Raw genomic sequence first — 12933 nt, 5'->3', positions numbered from 1 at the left:
GAACAAGGACAGAATGGATGGATTTTTTTAATGGCAGAAAACACATTTAAACATAAAACATTTTTATTTAATCTCTATTAGTAACGTTTATAATTTTGTGCATTTTGTAAATGTAAAAAATAAAATGATAAAACTATTTGACAGCTTGTAGGAATGAACACATTTAAAATACAACTGTTTAAAAAAACTGGTGCATTTCTTTAAGAAAACGGTAACTTATTTTCCATTTTTTTAAATAAACGTTTACCAGTAAAACATTTAACTCATGCTCTTTGTGCTCATCGTTCCTATTGACTCTTGTAGATACATAAAAAACAAGGACAAAAAAAATCTCCCAATCATTGTGAAAATAATTTGTTTTCCTACGTTTTAATGCTCTTTTCCTCTCTACGCAGAGGTAAACAAACTGAACATCGGTGCTCTAAGGGTTAATTTTCCAAAGGGTGGGGGTTGGGAGTGGAGTTAAGTGTGTGTCTGTGAGGAGCTGCAGTCCACAGGATAGAGGGACTGGGAGAGAGACGCAGCAGGAGAGAACTTGTTGAGTTTGTTGTGTTTAACAGGGTTTAACGGGAGATGTGGCTTTAACAGCAGCATTTGTTGACATTCTTTGGAAAGTGTTTTGTTAATAAAAGTTCCAAATAGCACACGGGTGACCTTTGGTTCCATTTGTTTAGCATTTAGTGCGCTGCTTCTATGACGGTCAGTCGATCAGTGCTATTTTRAAAATGTGTCTTGCGGGCGACCAGGTGCCCGCGGGCACCGTACCAGTGACCCCTGCTTTAGAGTCTTTACCTCTTTTTAAAAGACACAGAAACAGAAAGTCTGGCACTATTTTTGATAATGATCCTCAGAAAGAAAAAAAAGTTTGGAGATGTTGAGCTAATGTTTAATTAAAAAAGCAAAACCACAATCAACTTAATTCAGTTTGTTTTGTTCCTTCTTGCCCAGTGTCATATCCTTCAGTGTTATCTAAGGAAAGAAGAGATCATTACCAACATTAGCCTGAGCTATCATTTCTTTTAACTGAAAATATGTTTTATCTTGTTTTCTTTGATTCRGTGAATAATAATACTATTAATAATATTAATATGTGCTCACTTGAAGTCATTTTGTGTGATAATGTGTTTAACTCACTAAAAGCAGTCTTATAAATCTTCATGTCTGAGAAAGTTTACACTAAAGGCCCAGTTCCTTTTTGGCCTGCAGACAAGCCAGAATGCTATTTCCTAATGATGTGGGACTCATGTTGGGACTTGTGAAATCATTTTGAYCCAAGCATTGCCAAAATCAATTAAACCTTTAAACTCGTTGGAAACTGCAGGGACAGCCAGTCCATTGAAGATAAAATTAAAGTAATGTGATTGTGTCATTTAGCCTCTGTTAAGTGACTATCATCTGTATTTTGTATTACCTCCAGCTGGCAGCGGCAAGAAAAGAGGAAGTTACATTTTTAAAAAAATGATAAAAGCATAACTGACCTCTAATTTTCTGTAAGATCAGAGCAGTTCTCGGTGTGTGCAAAGCTGAAAGTCTCTTTATCTGCTCACATGTTGAGTTGGAAGACATTAAGACACTGTATAAATTTCCTAAAAAAAGAAAGACAAATCAGTCTCCAATGAATAAATTATTTTAAACTAAAACATTTCATGTTTAGAAAAATTACATTTTGGTTGTGATAACTACAATAGCTACTGTATGATTTGCTGACACGTACATACTATAAATTATTTCAAACTAAAGTATACTTTTAGCTACATTTCTCTAACATTGACAGCGTTATAGCCATTTTTGTTTACTTATGTTGATTAGCCATTTTGGTCATCTTGAATGGACTCAGAAAGTTAATCAGCTGATTACATTCTGAATTTTATGTTCCTTGAATTATTTTTAAAAACAGACACAGAGACACTGTCAGCAGGTAATAGTAATGTTCTTCTGTCTCATTTCTTTTATGCTATTTGATCATAATCACAGTCTGAACACAGTTAAATACAAAAACTTAAAGTTAATTACATAACTTGGACCTTGTGTTTTGTTGTTTACCTTACATCTGTAGATGAGAGTAAAGCAGAAAGATTTCAGTTCCTTGATCATCATAGAAAGCGTGGCACTTCATCATCAGAATATTAAAAACAGTTATAATGATCGAGTGCAGAACTCATTGATTTATTACTAAAACCTTTTAATTTGTTACATTTTGTTTCACATTCTCTGTAAATCTGTTATAATTAATTATTGCTGTGTTCAGTCAGCACATCTCTGTTTAAACGCTGAATATTTGCAGCTATTTATATCTCTGCTTGCTGAAGGTTAAAGTTTTCATCAAGCAAAATGAAAAAAATTACGCATTATTTTAGTTTTTTTTCTTCTTAGGGTGTATTTAGTAATGGCTTTAAACCTTTCAAGATTATTTTTCATGCAGTATGACTAAGAGATAAATGCATGTAGTATTATATCTATATAGTGGTTTCCAAAAGTGGGATTGGGACATTTAAAAATGACTACAACAACAAATATTTTTTTTAGTTTTATTTGTTCCAAACGAGTGAGGTTAGTGTACTTAAAATTAGCACAATGAATATTGTTACCATGCCCTTGTTTAATTGACCTGATATCTATGTTTAATTGTTTATCACCCTATAAAACAGCTGGGGGTGCAGGTCTCTGCTGCTGTTATTTTTTGAGTCAAAAGTTGAAAGGTTTTGGGAGCACTGATCTATAAAAAGAGTACCAATGTGATAAAGTAGATTATGAAAATGTAATTAGTGAAAATTCCTGAACTGTTTATTCCACTTTTACTGTTTTGACTGTGGGTCATGAACAGTGTCTGACAGCTTTGCAAAGAAAGAGCATCTACAATGYCTGCAGACCAAGATAATATTCTCTACTGGGAACACATGATCTCCACAGGAAAGGGTCATGTTTATTCTCAGAACTTTTAGATACAGAACCAGGACTCAGTCAACTGGTGCATCTTTGATCCCAAATTACTGTATAGTCTGACTGACAACTGAAGCTTTAAAAAGGAGGCATAGCATGCTTTTAAATCCTTCCTTTAATTAAATCATTCAGTTGGGGTCTATATAAAGTGGCACTGCAATGCTTTGGTTTGAATTCCTCCTTATTGTAACTCCACTAGCCCCTCTGTCACCCTTGTGAGTTGCGATTCAGATCAACTCYTTTTGAGGCTGTCTCTTTAAATGCAAATGAGGCACTTCAAACCCCGRCCCCCCTCCAGCTTCCAGAGTGGTTTACAACTATATAGCAGCACAGAAGACTTGTCCATCCAGCCTTACGTGTTGGAGCCAGAGTCAGACCKAGAGCCAGAGGAGAATGAAGATAGTCCAGACCTTATTTGTCTGTTCTGTCWCAAAAACTGTAATACTTCAGAAAATGTCYTACAAAATAGAGAAAACTGAACAGGTTGAAGAATATGACCCAAACAGAATYTAAAGATATRTACGCTGCAACAGCAGAGACTYAATTAAACTTTTCTTCACTCCTAGAGACTCAAAGTACACAACAGATGCATAACAGGTAAAAATGGATTTTGCYTGATATGTCCCCTTTAAAAATATTGATGATTTATTTACTCTGTAAAGATTTTGAAGGTAGCTGCTGTCTTTTTAATATGAATTTGCAATAAGACGGATTTCTGCTGAAATATTCACATCGATGGTGAGAACTGCCTCTAACAGATTGTTGTTTTCATCAAGGTCATCTCCTCATTCTCAGTCAGTGTCACAATTATTATACAGTGATTATTTTTGACTGCAGCAAAATGTTTGATGTTTTGGCTTCTGACGCCACGCTTATTACGCTCCATGCACTGCAACACAATTACTGAGGATGAACTGTCTGTTGTGATTAGATGGTACAAAAAAAAAACAAATTCAGTAAGTAACAGAGTAATTTCGAAATAGATTTTTAGTTTTAAGGAAAAATAAGGGTCACTCTGATTAAAGCAATATTTATTTTTATAACTTTAAATTAAGTTAAAAGCGTAGAAATTGAACAATTTCCCATGAGCAACTTTATCTTTCTATGTTTTTATGTAGTGAGAATTAACTGCATCTTAGTGTGAATCTTTCATAAATTATTGCATTAAATCCCAAAAGTAAACTGTTTTAGTGTGTTCTAAAATAGTMTATTTTTAATTAAAATATTGATAACAAAACTTCAAGACTTTCTACCTTTTGCCTCCCAGTTTTATTATCTAACAATTTTTGGAGAAGGATGTAAAAATAAAACTCCTACAGCTCAAAGCAGTTTTATCTAGCGTCTTCARCTGCACTTGTGTGAGTTGGTGCTGCAAGAATTTATCACTCCTGCCAAATACAATATCAGCATTTTAAAATCAAAACCTTTTCCTCCCCACTGGTAAGGAATAAGTGAATATAACTTGATAAAATTGTAATGCACTCAGCTGCATTTTTATCGGAACTTCGTATTTGATCAAATTTACCATTTATCATGTACCACTGTAGGTATACTGTCCTCTCTTGGTAAGAACTCTGTTAAGTGCTGTCTTTTCTCTAAAGATTTTTTTTTTTTTTACAGTTATGGTAATAGCAGCAACATTTTTTTACCTGCTTTTTCTCCTCAGAAACTGGGAGCAGACAGCTGAAGCTCTGTTTTCTTTCCGTGCACGCAGTGAAAGCACGCTTACTGTTTCACCTCACACGCTCGGAGTGCTGCTGGGAAGCTTAAGGAACGCTATCCGTGCCTTCACAACTGCACACACTCACTGACGGATGCTGTTTTTTTTTGCTTTAGGTGCTTGGCTACACTTACGCTGAGTTAACACTAATATTAGATAGTGGCACGTATTCTTCAGRTTGAATTCCCTAAACACGAGGTTGAAAAGGTACTTATCACAAAAATCAAGACATCCGGTCTAGAAGATTTGCAGAAACCACATGTCGTTGAATGATCGCCATGCTTGATCCCAGATATTTACAGTATTCTTGCCAGTTGTCTAACTCTCTTTTTTCTTARGTGTTTAGCAGCAGAATCACTTTTATATGTGATGTGTCACATTAAACCGAAGAAAGAAGTGTAGTGGGATATAGGCAGCTATGGTGCACTGGCTGAAAAAGTTTTGATAATTTGTCTAATATAATGAAGAAATACCGTATCTATGTTTTCCTTGAAGGAAAGGTCTGAAGTATAATTCTAAAGYATGTTTTGAAGCACTTTTCTGAGCAGTACTAAGATCTAATGATGATTTTGGGCAAAAAAAGTCCAAACTTTTGCTGCTTTTCCTGCACTGGTGACGCTATTTTCTGTACCAGCTGGGAAATCCTAACATCTGAATGTGATGCAAAACATCAAACCGAGGATTAAGTCACAAAGTGGTATGTGGAAAAAAGGCCACTAAATGTTTGCAAAATATGCATTTTTTCAAAATACAATGAATACAAATACTTTATCAATGGATCATTTGAATGAGCTGTCTGAAGCATAATCTTAAATATAAATTGAACGTTTTTGACTTGTAGCCACAAAAAATATAAGATTTTGAGCAGAAACACCTTAAATATTTGTCAATATCCACGTGAACTAGCAAAGCTTTTTTTTCTTAACCTCATATCGCTTGAGGTTTTAGCTTTAAAAGGACAAACAATTCCTCATTAGAATAAATTTAAATAGTATTCTGACCACAGATCAATGAGTAACCCTGAAAACAAATCAAGGCTGTAGCAAAGTTGAGTGATAAGTCAGAATGGTGAAACGGTTTTAGCAAATCTAAGACAAATATTATATGTATTTGCTCTCAAAGGTTAGGAACACCAGATCAGTTTAACTGATCAATAATTACTTTATTTATTCACCCTTCTATAATCAGACTCAACTGCTGAAGTCACGTAGTCACAGAGAATTTTCATCACAATATTTAAACCGAATAAGGAGGAAACCGTGTTTTTTTAATTTTATGATAAAAAATATTTGAACTGATAAAAACAAATCTAATCAAAGACAGTAAAATTTCACAGCACAGATTATATAGGATAGCAGAAAACTTTTAAATTATAAGTAATTGTTTAACAATAAATAGTCAGACAAAACTTAGTTTCTAAGGCAAAATATGAATTTGGGCAGGAATTATTTTGACTTTTATTTGCAGAAGACTTTAGATAAAGTTTAACTATCAGTTAAATTGTTTATTTACAATTTGGTGRGATATGTTATTTGTTTTGACCAGATTGAGAGATTTATTGGTGCAGCAAGAAAGGAAATTATTCGTTCAATATTGTACCAGTTAAAATAGRATAACTAGACCCAGAGTATATTGATGTCACCAAACTCAGTGCCTTCCATGGTCAGTGCTGCAGGTGTCAGTTTACTCGTCTTTCAGTTGTGTTTCTGGCTCATTGGCCCTGGACACACCAGGAATGAACGACAAGGCAGGCCGGAGGTTGCTGGTGGGAAAGGCTGTAGGCAGCAGCAACCTTCACCAGCTTCACACCAAAAAAACAAAACAAAAAAAAAAAAAACAATATTTGCAGCAGAAAAAGACTTCATGGCTTGTTCTGCTTACTTGTCTCTGTTGGCTTCTAACAAAAACCATTAATGAGCAACTCGTTTCTGTTCTCAGGAAAAGACGACGATGTTCGGACAACTCATCAGGTTGAGGGGAGCACAACGGAACTGCTTAGTGTTTCACAAAAATGTTGCTTTTTGTGAACAGAATCAGCTCCCAATAGTGTTTGGATTTACTCACATACTTTGGCTCCTGTCGGACATCAAAGCTTTCCTGCTCCAAAAACAGTTAAAAACAAGTTTTCTGTTAACCGGATAAGTTTTCTTCTGGAAGATAAAACACAGAACACTTCAGTGACTTTATAATACTGATTATAATAAATGTTTAAAACAACAAAAGGGAACCAAAACAACATTCATTTCATGAATGTTTCTTTTCCAAAGATTATAAAAAATGAACAAGCATTTGTCAYCTAGCGGCTTTCTCAGTTTCCAAAGGCAATAAATATGCAGGAAACAAACAATCCAYCATTATTTAGAAGAAAATAGTTTACTTCAGTTCCGAGAGGTGACCTCATGGTCAAGAGGTCATCATCAGTGACTACTCCTTCATGCTACAAGACAAACCTCTGGAACTGCTCATTTCAGGATGATCCAGGGATCACAATTTAAATTAAAAAGGAGTCTGAAAATGTGCTTGGGCCATTTTTTAACTAAATTTGGCTTAATCCTCAGTTTCACGTGGTTCACAAATATGGTTTGAGGTTTCCTCTTTCAAATGAGATGAATAAAACCTGGTTAGAATTTGTAAAAATATAGGATTAACACTGATTTTCCAGGGGTCTTCCTGATTAGCAAAACAATTCAAGCCAGATCTCTGGATTTGCTCATAATATCAGGATGATCTATGTATCAAAATGTAGCTTAAAAAAGCCAGAAATATGGAAATGTGCTAAATTAATCCCTGATTTGATGTAATGGATCATGTTTCCACTAAAACATCTGATTTTAGCATTTTTGTGTACCTACACAGACTACAGTCAGTTTAATGTAGGTCAGTTGGCAGACTGACTCAGTCAAGTGCTTTGATGGAAAAACACATCATACTTCATGTTCATGGGGTTTAATAGAACCGGTGCTGTAAGGTTATGTTTGTCAAACATCTGCTTTATGTATGTACGCTAAAAGAAGTGTGTTCAGATGACGCCAGCCTGCCTTAAATGCTGCTGATGGGATTCACCAGCAAGGGAACCGTCTCTGTAGGCTTAATTAATCACTAGCACAAGCACCCTGACGAATGAGGCTTCAGGCACACTTGTCCAGATTGAGAGACCTTGCAGAACTTTTATCCCATCTAATCACTGGGTTCTCTTATCAAGAGTCGAGAGTCTTCCTCTTCGTTTCACAGCAGTGAAACTTTTAACCGCCGTGATGGATGTGAGGGATACGTCTGCCTCGGGCTCATATGTTCTCTGTGTTCTTTCTGCTTGGATGTTGATTGGCTTTGATTTTTTTTTATGTTTCTCAGTGTTTTTTGAAAGTTGTGATGTTTGACGCCTCGTTGTGCGTAACGCTGTTCTACATTTTTTATAGATGCACAATGCAAACAGCATTGTCATCACAACTAATAAGCTTGTGTTAAAAAAAAGTTATTTACTTTGGCAGAATTGTGTCCTTGGCACCATGCATACACTTTTGAATACATTAGTCTCGCATTGACACTGTGAAATACTTTTGCCTCTAGAGCTCATGTCTTTGCACTAAATTGGACTTCAAAGCATACAGTCAGTAGAATAAARTGTGGCTCCTTGACTTTTCTTTTACTGCCGCACCAGCTTTTTGTTTTGTTATTTATGTTTTATTTGTGATAATTAAATCTTTTAGTCTTCATTTGATCCACGTGTTGGTCTTTCCCGGGTCCGGATTGTACTGCCAACCATGACACCAAGCTTCAAACAGCTTGATATATTTTTAAACAAATAAGGAACAAAACCTTCACTCTCGTGATGGTGATAATAGGGTCTGATAAAGAGATTCTACATTCTTAGAGTTTCAGTCTTTGTGCTAAAATAATTATTCCCGGGGTGTTGTCTTACATTTAGTGCCATAAAAACAAACCTAATGGATTCTTCCTTAACTATTCCAATAATCGTAAAAGAAAGCAATTTCAGTCAGTTGGGGGCAGCAAAATTTGCATATAATTAACCTTTATTTTAAACTGATGAGATAGGATAAAGTGAARGCCTTTAGATATTCATCCATAAAAACACAAAACAAACACAGTACAGAGAGCATAACAATAAAAGCATTTTTAATGTGGAGTTCTGTGAAAAGTTTATGAAGAAAAAATATCTTATCTGTTGTAGATAGCTTCTTTAAAACGGCATCAATTTAGAAAAATAGACTTTTTCATTCAGTTCTGACCAAATTGATGAGCTAGTTTGAAGACCAAACTCTGCCTCCAATGTTTTATAACAGTTCATCCAAARGCTATTTTACAAACATTTGCCTCACGCGGTTGTTGTAGCAGATAAAATGTGATGTTTTGGTTTAAAGTGGCCCAAGCTGCATTGAAAACTACAGCTAGCTACAGCTACAACTACTGTGTGTCTTGCTCAAGGACACCACAACATGTAGGCATGGTGGGGTATTGAACTGCCACACCGCTGCGCTACATCTGCCTATAGGCCTGTCAGAGGCAAAATGTATTTCAGAAAAGTAAGGCCATTCAAAAAGCTATAACAGGTTATTCATAACATTTCCACTGAACACCCCTGTAAAATGTCTAACTTCTCCTTTAAAACCAACAGCGTAAACCCATAGAGATCTATTTTTATTCATTTTCCTTTATTTAATCAGATTTTAAACCCCACTGAGATCGAGATCTGACTTTCAAGGGGGACCTGAGGGACCTATTTCTCCCCAACAAAACAGTTCTCATGAGGCATGAACTTACAGTATGTTCTTTCAAGCATCAAGATGTTGGCAGGAGACCATTTAATTGTTTAGGATCAGTGGTTTTATGTGTTTTTCTTTTTTCTTTTTCTTTTTCTTTTTCTTTTTAGGGGGCCAAGTGAAAACCTTGACTTCCTATTCAAGTTCAATTCCTAAATCTTATTTTGGCACTGTGACAGTGTGCAAATTTCAGAAAGAGGACACTACAGTCAGGAAATAATCCTGCCTCAGGCAGGTGATATTTATGCACGTCAAAAAATAAAATAAAATAAAAAAATGCATTCAGGGTCCAAGGTTTCCCAGCAGAAAGTTATGAGCATCAGTCTGCCTTGCCTTGTATTCGTCCGGTAGTTCATACTGTGACCGTCTCCCAGATGAATGAAGCGCACGGCCGTCTGGATGATGTTATATAAAAAAAAAGATGATTGATCTCACCAGGTGCCCTTCATCTGTTACTCCGTGGTCCAGGTCTGATGGCTGTGGGCTCATTGRAGATGTTTTCAGTGATGAACAAGTGTCAGCATGGAAAATCTGCCCGCAAAACCCCAAACGCAACAAGCTGCAATACACTTTTTATTGTTACACTTTTCCATCACAGACAACATAAAGTGAGAAGATAGAGAGTTTTTTTGTTTTGTTTTTCTTTAAGATTTCAAAGTTTGAACAAAGTTACTGTAATGTGTATTTTGTTTTACATTTGAAAGAAATATTTTATCTTTTGCCTCCTCAGACAGAATTCTTAGTGTTTTGGGCACATAAAGTATTCCTTTCACACTTTCTTCCCCTTTGTTGTTTTAGTCTTGGCTGACATGATTTGTCATGCCAATGTTAAAACAGTCTGCTCATAAATATTAACCATTTCCAACATGCCTGAAACACTATCTGCTTTAAACACACTCGAARTTCACCTTGTGTTTTGCAGTCAATAAAAAGTCATTGTTTTGTTTTATTTTACTATTTATTTTAGTTGTAATTTACTTAAAAGTTTTTTTGTCAGCACTTGTGTTTTAATTAGTTTTTACAATCTAAGGACTTCTGTCATTTTTAGTGCTATCTTATTTATTTACATATCAAAACATTCAACTTGTCAGGATATGGATTCTGTGCCTTAGTTTTTGTAACATGCTAACTTTTAACAATTTCTTCATTTAATTGCGTTAAAGTCATTTAAGCCAGTTTTTTGCTCCTATAGGCCTCGTTTGTTCCTTTTATCTAATAGTTGGCGCTTTGCTATTTTAGCATTTACTGTTTTGCTAGCTATTTGCTACTTTTTAGTTTTAATGTGTTTTGCTTCTTTTAGTTAATGTTTTGTTGATTTTAGCTTTTAATTAGCTTTTTTTTTTCTTTTTTTTATCTTCAAGCTAGTGATGTGATACTTTAGCTGGTGTTTTGCCATTTTTGGCTTTAGGCTCAAATTTGATTAGTTTTAGATTTCATGTTTTGGTTGTTTTAGGTTTARATTGCAGTTTCATCTTTTRKYSKAAAARCATTCAGCACTCAGCWTTCATACTGCAGTTTCACTGAAAATGTCATTTTTTTACTGATCTTTATTATATTTTTAAACCAGAGGAAAAATCCTGCTGTGTTTTAACATTTTTTCTTCTTAAAACTAAAACAAACTTTTTTAAATCTTGTAGGATGTGAATTATTCTTGACAACCTCAGTCTGTCAGAAGTAACATCAGAAACTAAAGCTGTGTGATGAAATGTGTTTTCAGTTTATTGTTCTGTAGCCTCAGTATGTTGCAGGGGATGGATGCTGCCTCTTTAATCAAACTATTACCACATGATACCAGAGGCAGTTTTWATTTAATTTAATTTGCGGCTGATCAGGACATTTGAATTATAAATATGACATTATCATCTATGACTCAGAGGTAAATAGTAGCTTTTTTTCAATGTTTGTATTCTGTTCATGAATTCCTTCATTAATTGCCGTAAAGAGTTTAGTTATTAAAGTTTGTTAATCTGTTTTGAGATTATAGCYCGTGCAGTTTTAGGGATGTAGATGTTTGACTGTGAAGTTAAAACTCAGACTTGACTGTTGAATATCCTTGAAACTCTGCAGAGTGTCTGAAAAGACACAAAGAAGTGATGTATTATTAGAAAAATACGCAGAAATCCCAGCCTATTTGTAGATTTTCCGAGGCAGATATTGTTGTCGTGTGAATCCTGTTAAGAATCTTGCACGCTCAAGATGGTTTTGCTCTATTTATACACACTTCCTGTTCTGTTTTCTTGGATTCTTTCCCTTCTGAATAAAACTCCCTGACTCTGAAACACAGATGTTTGGCTGAAAGTGCAGTCAAGTGTCTTGAATGCTGTGCAAGCCGTTTAAAAACTGACTGATGTTTTAGAAAGTCTAGACATAAAGCAAGTCCTGGCAAACAAATTCTCGTCCTTTGAAACACTTTTGCAATTACATTATTCCAAAAATACCACATATTAGATTTTGATTTGTTATTAAAGGAAAGKTGTGTTTCATAATTATAATATATTTTAGTAAATTAGTTTAATTTCGTCCTCTGTGCTGGGTAAAGAGCAACATCAGCTGCAGAATAYTCAACAAGCAGCTGAAAGGAGTAAATCTTTTGCTCAAGGAGAACTTCTCATCACTGATGTTTTGTTTGAAGGACAGCCTTTGTGTGTCTCCAAATAACGGGTTACCCTTTACCTGCTCACATACATTACAGAACATAAAGCGTTCATCACATTTGTGTGTAATCTCCACTGTTCATCCACATAATTTAAAAGTTGTTTTCTGCACAACCTCACAGGTAGGTTATGGTGTGACTCAGACAAATATTCATTTTATTTATCTTCCTGTGCCTTCCAGAGACGCCGGGGAGGGGAGAGGACGGTCAGCCGGACTCGTCGTTCTCTGATTCATCGCTCTTCGCTCACTGGGGTCAGGAGCTCAGTCCAGACAACCGGCGAGTGGCGCTCAAAATGTTCCAGTACTATGGATATAATGCCTACCTCAGTGATCGTCTCTCTTTAAGGCGTCCAATACCCGACCTCAGGCCTGACGGGTAAGACTGAACACAGTTTTCCAACAGAACTGAACAAAACAATAGAGCTCTGCAAAGTAGCCTGTGTTTTGTGGAGCGGGCTTTTTGTGACATTAACTAAGAATTTGTCTTTTTTTTCAATCAGGCCTGAGCAGACCAGGCTGAATCAGGCAGCACAAGGCTGTTGTATGTCTGATTCTGCYCTTTGTGTCAATCAAACAGTGTTTCCTGTTTTTGGCACAACAGCAGCAGACCCCGAAAGAAGTTAACCTGATCATTTTTTCTGTGTTTTTTAAAAAATCCACCAGAAAGAAATCGTTAAACTTTCTTTATGTCCATGCTAGGGGTTTAAAAAAGTCTTCATTCTACCTACCATTGAATATGACACACACCAGCAAAGGCAACTTTCAAACAGTCCAAAACAAAAACATTGTAATCAAAATTTGACTCCAACAACGTCTGTATCCAAGGGCGTAACTTTAGGG

The 12933-nt window shown here is 35.5% G+C and overlaps 1 protein-coding gene across 1 annotated transcript in view; it reads left to right on the top strand.

The window, feature by feature from the left end:
• galnt18b (UDP-N-acetyl-alpha-D-galactosamine:polypeptide N-acetylgalactosaminyltransferase 18b) overlaps nucleotides 1-12933 on the top strand; it is a 99271-nt gene that overhangs the window by 31274 nt on the left and 55064 nt on the right. Inside the window, exon 2 of the mRNA XM_014026943.1 lies at nucleotides 12274-12469. Within this exon, the coding sequence (XP_013882397.1) occupies nucleotides 12274-12469 (196 nt within the window). The remainder of the gene's footprint in view (nucleotides 1-12273; nucleotides 12470-12933) is intronic.

This window comes from Austrofundulus limnaeus, unplaced genomic scaffold (assembly GCF_001266775.1).
Source record: "Austrofundulus limnaeus strain Quisiro unplaced genomic scaffold, Austrofundulus_limnaeus-1.0 Scaffold5, whole genome shotgun sequence".
NCBI lineage: Eukaryota > Metazoa > Chordata > Actinopteri > Cyprinodontiformes > Rivulidae > Austrofundulus > Austrofundulus limnaeus.
The sequence above is the reverse complement of the archived record's forward strand: the minus strand, read 5'-3'. Positions and strand labels throughout refer to the sequence as shown.